The sequence below is a fragment of the Neolamprologus brichardi genome, chromosome 14 (genome assembly GCF_056152115.1).
Source record: "Neolamprologus brichardi isolate AB-2024 chromosome 14, ASM5615211v1, whole genome shotgun sequence".
NCBI lineage: Eukaryota > Metazoa > Chordata > Actinopteri > Cichliformes > Cichlidae > Neolamprologus > Neolamprologus brichardi.
Window position 1 is genome coordinate 25,752,201 of NC_142117.1, and position 10,976 is coordinate 25,763,176.

At 37.2% G+C, this 10,976-nt stretch overlaps 1 protein-coding gene across 1 annotated transcript; it reads right to left on the reverse strand.

Annotated features, from left to right (window-relative positions):
* Positions 1-5,780: 5,780 nt before the first annotated feature.
* Positions 5,781-10,238, reverse strand: LOC102785276 (extracellular calcium-sensing receptor-like). Its single transcript, XM_006808516.3, has 8 exons — positions 10,210-10,238; positions 9,483-9,777; positions 9,102-9,391; positions 8,597-8,892; positions 8,125-8,330; positions 7,779-8,000; positions 7,542-7,665; positions 5,781-6,685 (listed from the first exon to the last, which is right to left on the reverse strand). The coding sequence occupies exons 1-8, from the start codon at positions 10,236-10,238 to the stop codon at positions 5,781-5,783; spliced, it is 2,367 nt and encodes a 788-aa protein (XP_006808579.3).
* Positions 10,239-10,976: the final 738 nt, after the last annotated feature.

Genomic DNA, 10,976 nt, shown 5'->3' on the forward strand with positions numbered 1-10,976 from the left:
CCAGCGAAAGGCTCTTTGATAAAAGCTGTAGATAAGAAAAACTCAATAACGTATTTATTAATTTAATAAAACAATATCATTTAAACAGTCTTATCAAAACATGGCAATATGGTCAAAGCTTATGCCTTTTTGACTTTTCAGTGTTCAAAGGAAGAAGAAAAAAAAGCACTATACTACACACACCTACTGCATGATGTAATTTGAGGTTTACTGTTGTAGCCGTGCTGTGGCTCAGTGACAACATAATGCAGAGGGAAAAACCCTCCAATCACAACATCCCCATCAGAGTGCAAGGCTGGGAGCTCACTGCCTCCCAGTTTTACACACTGAGATAAACTAGAATCAACACTTCTCGTTCCCCTGATCTTTAAACCATGCATTGGCTCTGTCATCGCAGTTCCTTCTTTTTCCACAACACTTCCCTCCACACTTAGTGACTTAGTACTGTTAACACCAAAGAACACAATACAAATCGTATTAAAGAAGACATTAAAAAACACCCAAAGAAAATAACCAACAAGAGTTGAATGCATTATCCACGGTAAACTCATAAAAACTTTGTGCTTAAACCAGTGGTCCTCTAGCATAGTGTATGACACCACAGTGAAGTGTTTTAATATATCTGGTGCTTGTGTCATTTTATTGTTTCTTATGAGTCATCATTAGATCACCCAATCACAGCAAAGTGCAACAGGAGAGAGGATAACACTGCTTGAACAAATCGTTAATTTCTTAAGTTGAACCACTGCTTTAAATTAAAGTTTGTTGAGCTGTTTTCCTAGAGTCACACACTTATATTATTATTCTCCTGTGTCTGGTGCTAAAAACCACACAAAACAATGTTGTTGTTCTATAAGCATTAATATTAAAATGTAGTGCTCTGCTGTATGGATAATCATTTCATATTTTCCCTATAGTATGTATTTGTCCTACAGTATACCCTCACTAGTTCATGCACTGGGTATGTTTCATTTCTTTTCGCAGCAAGGCCTCTGCTCAAAAATGTTAAATCCTTCATTGTTATATATTTGTCAGAAAACTCATGTGTCAGGTCATAGTAAAATTATAATTAAAATTATTAATGCCTAAATACTACCCATGCATAGAGTTTTATTTTTTTTCTTTCTAGCATTTAAAGCTTTGGTACAGCACTGACCAGTACTGTGTAGGCTCGACAGGAACCAACAGTCTTAAAGTAAGCCTGGCACAGACTGCTGCATGTTTTGTATAGGAGAAATTTGGCTCAAAGGTTTGAAAACACCTTGGATCCAGGGGCGATTCTAGGATAAGAGCTTTGGGGGTGCTGAGCACCCAGAGAGCTGCTCAGCCAGCCAAGATACACTTTACTCGTCACAATGAGACTTCTTCCCTGTCTCTGTCAGTCCCTGCATCCTCCCTGTCCTCGTTGTCTGTTGTCTTCATCTCCGTTATCGGTCATCATAATTTTACCATCTCTGTGCAAGTCTGCAAATTTCTTTATTAAATCACAAGATTCTTAAATTCATCAAGTCTCTCTGTGCCGGGGTCCTTGTCTCAAAACATGACATCACTGTTTTGTGCATTTTAACACAATTTAATCCCCACAATTGTGAAAGAAATGCAAAACACTTTTTTGAAAAGTCTGTAACAAAACCATCAAATCTGATCATGGTTATTTAAATGCTGCAAAAAAAGAATGGATTGGAATAAAAAAAAAATACATATAGTTCCTTAATTACTGGTGGAAAATTATGAATGATGCTCATAGTGAGTGAAAAGTAAACTGAGTGCATTTTTTGGACAGGGATTCAATTTTAATGTGTATGTATAATATAATACTGATACATAAAAAAAACACTCCCAAAACAGAATAAATTATTACAAATAAATTATTACAAAATATTTAATATATATAAATGGAGGCAACTTGGCCTGTGGTAGAATGTATACCATGCATGAAAAAATCTTTACTGCAGATACTAATTTTACTAATTTAATAATACTAATTTTGTGTTGTAATATTTATGAGTTTCATGCTTTCATAGTGGTACTTAGGAGAGCTTAACATTTTTATCAGGTGGTACACACTGTAAAAGGTTTGAGAAACACTGAGAAGTGTATGTGTGCTTTTGGAAAACATTTAAAGCTGCTGTACAGAATCTTTGAAACAAGCTAGCTTAAAACATTTTTAGAATATAAACAGAGCACTCTGCTTCTCTTTACAGCTCCTCACTCCACCAGGGCACCGTTTGGCACTTTCTGATAGTGTGCAAATGTGATGTATGTACTGTGGCAGTCATACAGACAACTGGACGGTCCAAAAGTTGGCCTACCTATTACTGGCTGAGGTTTTAGTAGAGTTGTGGCTGAACCACATAAAATATATAATTAATTTTAATCTCCCCAATCAATTATAATGTTATGTTGGGATGTTGTTAAAGAGGGTCAACAATGTTTCAACCCAGTTTGTTTAGCAGATTCTGTATAGCAGCTTTACTATAGGGAGAACACAATTTCCAGATTGTGTGAGTAAAATCATTTTTTTCTCTTTGTCAGTTCAACAGTTTCTGTTTTGCCTGGCACTATTCCCTGTCTGTTTTCTTACCTGGTTCTTCCTGACCTTGTACTTTCTCCTCACGTTCCCCTCTTTCCTCTCTCCCTCTTTGGACTGACAAGCATACACAAATAGATTCAATTAGATGAAAAATTATATTAATATGAAAAAAATACTATTAAGATCACTAACAAAAAGTCCTCTCTCAGTGTACTTTCAACCAAAAGGCAAATAACCAAACCACACGAACATCTAATAAAAGATAAATATTGAAACACTGATCCAACATTATCCTTGATTGACGGATCATTTGATTTTACAGGAGTTATAAGGTTAATGGGCTGAAGCACCCCCAAAAATGGGCTAAAGTCGCCCCTGCTTGCATCTAAATCACATAAGGTTGGCCTGTGGGTGAGTTGAGGAGGTGTTGGCTCACCCTGAGTTAAAACATTCAGTGATGGCCAAATATGGAAATATGGAAAACTGATGTGGACCATTTTACTGTCTACACAATTTATACATGCCATGCAATAGCTTTCAGTTGTTGTATAGATGTATAATATCTTAAATGACAGTATTTGTTAATGTTTCTTTGAGTAGTGAAATTGTCAGATTCCATTCACAAGTGTCATTGTTTGGGCAACAAATTGAGAGAATTGAGTCAAATATAAGATGACTTAAGGGTAACGGTTATTGAGAGAACCCAAAAGCAGCAAACAGATTGCAGAGAATGAATCAGATAGATTGAATGCTTTATTACTAACAATAAGAATTGGGCTTGGTGTCCAGGGGGGTTTGGGGAAAGGGAAAACTCTGTTGTTAAGCAGAGACTAACTAACAGTTAGTAATTATTTCCTGAACATTTGTGAAAAGAAAAAAACAACATTGGTCCCAGCCATGATTGCAGCATTGTTAGTAAGAAAGAGCTGAGGCCTGTGCTACAGAATTTTGTCTTATTCAGGTAACTTCAGGGTGAACCTTGGTGGAAGGTGGTTTACTTATTACCAGGTTACATGACCATGGTAACTCATGCTGCAAATGTGATCCAGATTAGTGATCAACTCTACTTACTGACAAACCAGTTCTCTGAAAAATAGAATCACAAACCTTGAAGGTCCCTCAGACCGCTCTCTAATGACAGTCTGAGAGATTTTCCAGTAGTGTTTAATGTCTTTGCATTTAGAAGCAGCTTTATTACTTGCTTTTTCTTCTATTGGCTGGGAACAATTTACAACAATTTTATTGTTATCTTAATCCATATATATAAAGTCTTAATTCTTAATATATGAGCCTAAAACACAGCATCCCTTTGCAGTTCCAATTTTTTTTTTCAATTAGCATGTAAACACATTTTGAAATCAGTTTTTGTATTTATTTTCTAATTAATCTCAGAATGTTAAAGGCAGTGGCTGTAATAATAAAACTGTCTTTTCAATATTCATTTTTTAAATAGAAACGTTTTTCCAGTCTTATGGGTCAAAGAACATTCATTTAGTGCTGTTAATACTAAATTAGAAAACAGTGAATTCGCACTTTGGACTTTCTTTCTGTATTTTGTGCATCCTTTTCATATTTTTCTAATATTAGAATTTTTTCAGTATTGCTACATTACTACACCCTTTCATGTGAAGTGGTCATGAAGATCATGGCCATCCAGTACTGATTTAACCCTCTCAGGCTCAAATTAAACTTTTTGTTGCTAATGCACAACCAAGTCCTGCAGTGGTACTTCTGAGTAAAAAAAAACCTCATAAAATATGTATGTGGGGTAATCAGGTTGTTAGTTTTTAACTGTTGCCAATTGGTAACGCCTACCTCGAGAGGGTTAAAACGAACTTTACCTGAAACATTAGCAAAGAAAAGTGAAAACTGTAAAATTCAATGGGCAGCAACAACCCATATTCAATTAGAATTTCGTTATAAGGTGATGTAAACCAGTCACTTATCGGGCTGTAAATTCTGTTTCACTCTTACATTTACCTTATGGTGTCAGCAGAAAGATTGAAAGAAAAGGATAGATAGGGAGAGAAGTAGAGAGAGAGGATGAAGACAGCAAAAGGAGAGAAAGCAAGAAGAAACAGGTAAGAGTGGCCATGTAGTCAAAGTAAACCAAGCCAAGGTAACTTCTGTTTTACCCACATTCTCTGATGATATCACATTCCAAATAGAAAATATTCATTGATGTGAATGGTAGCATTTAACAGGAATCTTATATCTAAACATGGCTGTATAGGATGTCTGCCACTACATTCAAGTAACAGATCAGACAGATGTCTACTCTTTGATTGTTTTTTCCCTGTGTTGATTCTGCACAATACTTACTTTGGAAAATTCTGGTCAACATTATTGTACCTTTGCCTCTGGTTTGATATATATATATATATATATATATATATATATATATATATATATATATATATATACATATATGTATGTGTGTGTGTGTGTGTGTGTGTGTGTGTGTATATATATATATATATATATATATATATATATATATATATAGGGAGAGAGAGAGAGAGAGAGAGAGAGAGAGAGAGAGAAATATAATACAAAATTTTAATATTAGATAAAGATATTTAGGAAAATAAAATGCAGTTTTTCAATAATGATTTTATTTATTCATGGAAAAAAGTTATGTTTTAATATCATCTGGGGCTGCTTTATGCTTCAGGACAAGGACAATTTCCTGTAATTGTTACTGTAGTTGATGGAACTCTGAATTCTGCTCTCTACCAGAAAATCGGTAGAATGTCTGGCCACGAGTTTATGACCTAAAGCTCAAAAGCTCACTTAGGTTATACCAAAGAACAATGGTCATGAACACAACACCAAGTCTACCCCCGAGTGACTCAAAAAACCAAACAAAAGCAAAACATATCTAAAAATTTTGAATGGTCTAGTCAAAGTCTTGATTCAAATTTGAATAAGATCCTTGACATGACATTACGCAGGTTTATAATTTTCATTAAATTAAATTAATCATTTACAAACTAAATTTTGCATTTATTTGGATTATCTTTATCTTATGTCAAAATGTATTTAATGATCTGAAACATTTAAGTGTGACAAAAGTGAAAAAAAACTATGAATTGGAAAAGGGAGAAATATTTTTTCACCACCCTGTATATGTATAGGCATAGATTCAAAAACTGAGAAATAAATGAGTAAGTAATAAGGTAAAGTTATAAATAATTCATTGTGTCTAATATTTGATCTTCCTGTTATAATATTAAAAATTACAAACCTAAGTTGGATTTTTGTTCATTAAATATTTCTTGGTGTTTTTCTCGGGGTTAAACAAAATTATAAAACATTTTGGAGCAAATATACACATTATTAGTCCAAAGCTGGAGGCCAGAATGGCAAAAATCTCAACAGCCACAGTGAATTTCCCAGGAGAGCTGACATATGCTGGGATAAAGGTGATCCACACTGTACAGAATATCAGCATGCTGACGGTGATAAATTTAGCTTCATTGAAATTATCAGGTAATTTGCGGGCTAAGACAGCTAAAACAAAGCAAAAAGCAGCAAGTAGGCCTATGTAACCGAGCACAGCCCAGAAGCCTACAGCAGAGCCTAAATCACATTCGAGTATGATTTTCTCCTTGTATGTGGTTAGATTTTTAATTGGGAAGGGAGGGTTAAGTACCAACCAAATAGTACATATTAAAACTTGAATAAAGGTGAAAGACACAACAGTCATTCTTTGTTGTGGAGGACCAAACCATTTCATCACATTGCTACCTGGAAGTGTTGCTTTAAAAGCCATTAAAACCACTATAGTTTTCCCAAGTACACAGGAAATACAGAGTACAAAGGTGATCCCAAATGCAGTGTGACGCAGCATGCAGGACCACTCAGATGGTGCTCCAATGAAAGTTAATGAACATAAGAAACACAGAGTCAGTGAGATGAGCAGCAGGAAGCTCAGCTCAGAGTTGTTGGCCCGGACAATTGGAGATGTCCTGTGATGAAAAAATATAGCTACAGTGGTAATGGCCAGACAAGCACCCAGAACAGAGAGTGTAGCCAAGATGATTCCAAGGATGTCTTGAAATGAAAGAAACTCTACAGGCTTAGGGATACAAGTGTCTCTCTTTGCATTAGGCCAGAATTCCTTGTGGCAGGGTAAACAATCAGCTGAATCTGAATGTAAAGAAAAAGAAGAGAGACAGAAAGAAGGCTTCAAGAATTAATTTGTTAATTTTTTTTTGTTATGCACATCCATCCATCCATCTTCTTCTGCTATATCCGGGGCTGGGTCGCAGGGGCAGCAGTCTAAGCAGAGAAACCCAGACCTCCCTCTCCCCAGCCACCTCCTCTAGCTTATCTGGGGGAACAAAAAGGCATTCCCAGGCCAGACAAGAGATATAATCTCTCCAGCGTGTCCTGGGTCTGCCCCGGGGCCTCCTCCCGGTGGGACATGCCTGGAACACCTCACCCAGGAGGCACCCTTGTCAGATGCCCGAACCACCTCAACTCTCTTTTCAATGTGGAGGAGCAGCGGCTCTACTCTGAGGCCCTCCCGGATCAGTGAACTTCTCACCCCATCTCTAAGGGTGGGTCCAGCCACCCTTTGGAAGAAGCTCATTTCCGCCGCTTTTATCCGTGATCTCGTTCTTTCGGTCACTACCCACAGCTCGTGGCCATAGGTGAGGGTAGGGACGTAGATCGACCGGTAAATTGAGAGCTTCGCTTTTACGCTCAGCATGCTTTGCGCTTCACCACGACGGACCGGTGCAGCGTCCGCATCACTGCGGCCGCAGCACCAATCCGTCTGTCGATCTCCAGCTCCCTTCCCCCGAACACTCGCGAACAAGACCCCGAGATACTTGAACTCCTCCACTTGGGCAGGAACTCATCCCCGACCCGGAGTGGGCACTACACCCTTTTCGGGCTGACAACCATGGCCTCGGATTTGGAGGTGCTGATCTTCATTCCCGCTGCTACTGTTATGCACACTAAAATAATTTTGAATATATGTAAAATCATTTTATTTTACCTGTTGTATTACTAGTCTCTCCTTCAGGACACAGTATACAGTCATAGCAGCAGATGGGTTTTCCTTTCTGCAGCACTTTACGAGTTCCTGGAGGACAACTGGCACTGCACACTGACACTGGCACCTGTGAGAGATAAAGCCAAAACAAAAGACATATATATATATATATATATATATATATATATATATCCTTAATCCTCCAAAGTGTAGTGTGGTTCTTGTCTTTTGATTCATTACTTGGGTGCCATCCTCCATCCAGGTTATGCTCCGGTTAATCTGGAACTCTTGGCCCATTGGCAGTGATGCATCATAAAGTCCTACTGTTACCAACTCTGTTTTTCCAATTTCACTCTTCTGCCAGTTAACCAACTCGTAGATTGCCACAGGATCCCCATTAGCATTAAATGACACATCATAACCATTTCGGGAAAAATTTACCTTCTTCAGCTCAGCTAAAATCTGTATGTTAGAAAGTAATGGAAAGCAGAGAAAAGATATGCCAAAATATTAGGCCTTATACTAATATTTGATTTCATGAAGAATACATTAGTGGTAACAAAAGAAACTGAGCATTTGAGCTGACCTGTTTGGACTCTAACTTGGTTAGTTTGTCACACTTAGCTATGCCATTGGTGCTCTGACACACTGTATTATGGATGGCATGTGCTATTGCATACACAGCCTTGTACACCATGTTAGTAATTCTGAGCTGAGATGTGTCAGTATACGGGATTTGAAGATTCTGTATGTCTTCAGTTCCATCACATATCTTCTTGTCTACAACAGGACCTAAACAATAGAGGACACAGGGAATGTTTCATCACTGCAAGATTTTAATTTTCATTAATACATTTTCATTTGTCATGTATTTACCAAATCATATTAGTATAAAATTGTTTGATAGACAATGAGTCACATTTTTAAAATGGGAAAAATCACTACATTAACTGAGTGCCTAAACCTCACCCCAGAGATCAGAACATAAAGTTTCAATATTATTTAACCTTATATTTGAGCAAAACAACAGTTGCTAAAGATCAGAAAGATTTTCTCACTTTTTTTCATTTTGCAGTTGAACGATTCTTCCCAGAACTCAGTAAGCATAGGGGATGTAGCTACTTGTGAGGAAGACAAATTAAGCAGGAAATCTCTGAAACCCGGGATTACAGACTTCTGAATCCCAAATCCAATGGCCCCAGCACAGAAATTAAACCTTCTAAATTCTGAATCAGTTATCCATGACTCGCTGCCTATCCACTGGCGAGGTGGGGAAGGCTCACGTGAAAGCTCCTCCAAGAGAATTTTCATGTCACCAGAAGCAACAAATGCCACAATAACCACTGCTGTAGACCTTAAGAAAGAATGCAATACATTAAGAAATTTCTTGTAACTTTGTTATCCAGTATTAATTAAACTGTTTAATTTCTAATTTATTTCTAATTTTCTTAATCTAATAGACAGCAGTAAATAAAACACAAAATAATAAGCAGAATTAATTCAATGGATGGATGGATTTCTTTAAGCAAATCTCAATCTAAGCAAAACCTGTCATATAGAGACCTGCGGATAACACTTGCTACTTCTTGGATCCTGCTATGTGGGTGAGTCCGATAGAAAGATACAGAATATTCCACACAGATCCCCTCTTTTTGTGCTGCTTCTAGAAAAGATGCCATGCCACTATTTCCATAATCTGAATCCGAACGAACAGCACCTATCCAAGTCCAGCCAAAGTGCTTTACCAGCTTGGCTAGCGCTTCAGCTTGGAAACGATCACTGGGGATTGTTCTGAAAAAATTCGGGTACTGCTGCTTGTCAGACAAACATGCACAAGTGGCATAATGGCTCACCTAAAGCAAAAGAGGAAACAAAACTATTTTAAGGATGGCACAATATAAACTCATTTGCATGCCTATTAGAAATACAAAGATTGCCATTTACTTGAGGAATATTAAACGACCCAAGGATGCGTGACATGCTGATGGATGGTGTAGACCCAGACTCACCAACAATAGTCATCACCATACCAGATAGTGAGCAGTTGCCACCTTTGTAAAACACAGGGTTCAAGCTATTTAACAACTGAAATGCCACATGCACTGCCACGGGCACTGATGAACATGAGTCATAGATCTGATACCCGAGCCTTATCCCGGGCAGAACCTCTGTGCTGTTGTTAATCTCTTCAATGGCAAAGACCATTGCTCGTGAGAAGCGCAGCTCACGGGTATTAATGCTGCAAAAAGAACATCAACTCAATATTTGATTTTAAACTAGATAGATTTCAGATATTTTAAACTTCAACAGAAAAAAAGACAGTAAGGAAAATTTTTAGTTGGGCCACAAACAACTAATAACTGCAAATCATCTGAGGATAAAATATAAGGGTTAAATTCAGCACACAAGATCAGTAACTGATATCAAAGCAAAATGACATATTATTAATATATAATAACAGTGATAATAATATAGGCATTTATCTTATGTTAAACATTCATAAGAAAGTTTATAAAGTACAATTTCACTTTTGAAGAAAATAAAGTATCAGTATCACTAATATTAAAAAATTATTGATTTTTTACAAATCATTAGACAACATACAGGTCAGACTCTTACTATTCCACCTCAACCAAACATGTTTTGTAAACCAATCCTTTTACTTACTGACCTCCCACTGCATCTCACTGGGTCAGGCATGGTAGTGTAGTCATGGTTTACTGTTTGCATGTAGTAGTGGATTGAGAAAACACCACCAATAACATAGTCCCCATCCATTGAAAATGCAGGGATACGAGTGCTACCCTGCAGCTTACATTTCACAGAAGAAGCCACAGATCTATCCTGAGCCTCTGTAGGCATTTGATCGAGACCTTCTAGAGATAGATTTAGGGCAAGAGCTGATTTCAGCTCAACCAAATACAGATATAATTTCAGACAAAGAAACACAGCTGACAGCTCCATCCTTGCCTGATGTCAGGCATCTGTTATGGGTGTGTTTTCACTGATTTATATAGTTGTTCAAAGGCAGTGCTACGTCTTTATTATGACATGCTCTTACCCAGCAGTCTCTGAGAGTCATTATGTTCTATAATCTGTATTTTACAACATCTTGAAATGTGTTCAAAAATAATTTACAAGCAATACATTTTATTATTAGCTTATCAGAAAAAAATAATCGGTAATAATGCTCAATAATTTGAGCAATGCCTATGAGGTTAAAAAAAAAATAGTAATAGCATAGTATTTTGCATAATACAGTATACTGGAAATGAGCTCTGTGAGTTCCTAAAGGGATAACCTTGTCAGACCATCACTTACTCACCACCAAACCTGTCATGTTGAATGACATTACAGGCAGCAAAACATTCCCCATAACACATGTGCTCATGGTGAACCGACCTCATCTGTGAAAACCACAGGGCACCAATGGTGGAC

Coding starts and splice junctions, on each gene's coding strand:
- LOC102785276 (XM_006808516.3), bottom strand. CDS start 10,238: ATGCCTGACCCAGTGAGATGCAGTGGGAG. Junction 9,392..9,482: donor GGTCGTTTAATATTCCTCAA/GTAAATGGCAAT, acceptor CTTTTGCTTTAG/GTGAGCCATTATGCCACTTG. Junction 8,331..8,596: donor CAACTGCAAAATGAAAAAAA/GTGAGAAAATCT, acceptor TCTATTGTTTAG/GTCCTGTTGTAGACAAGAAG.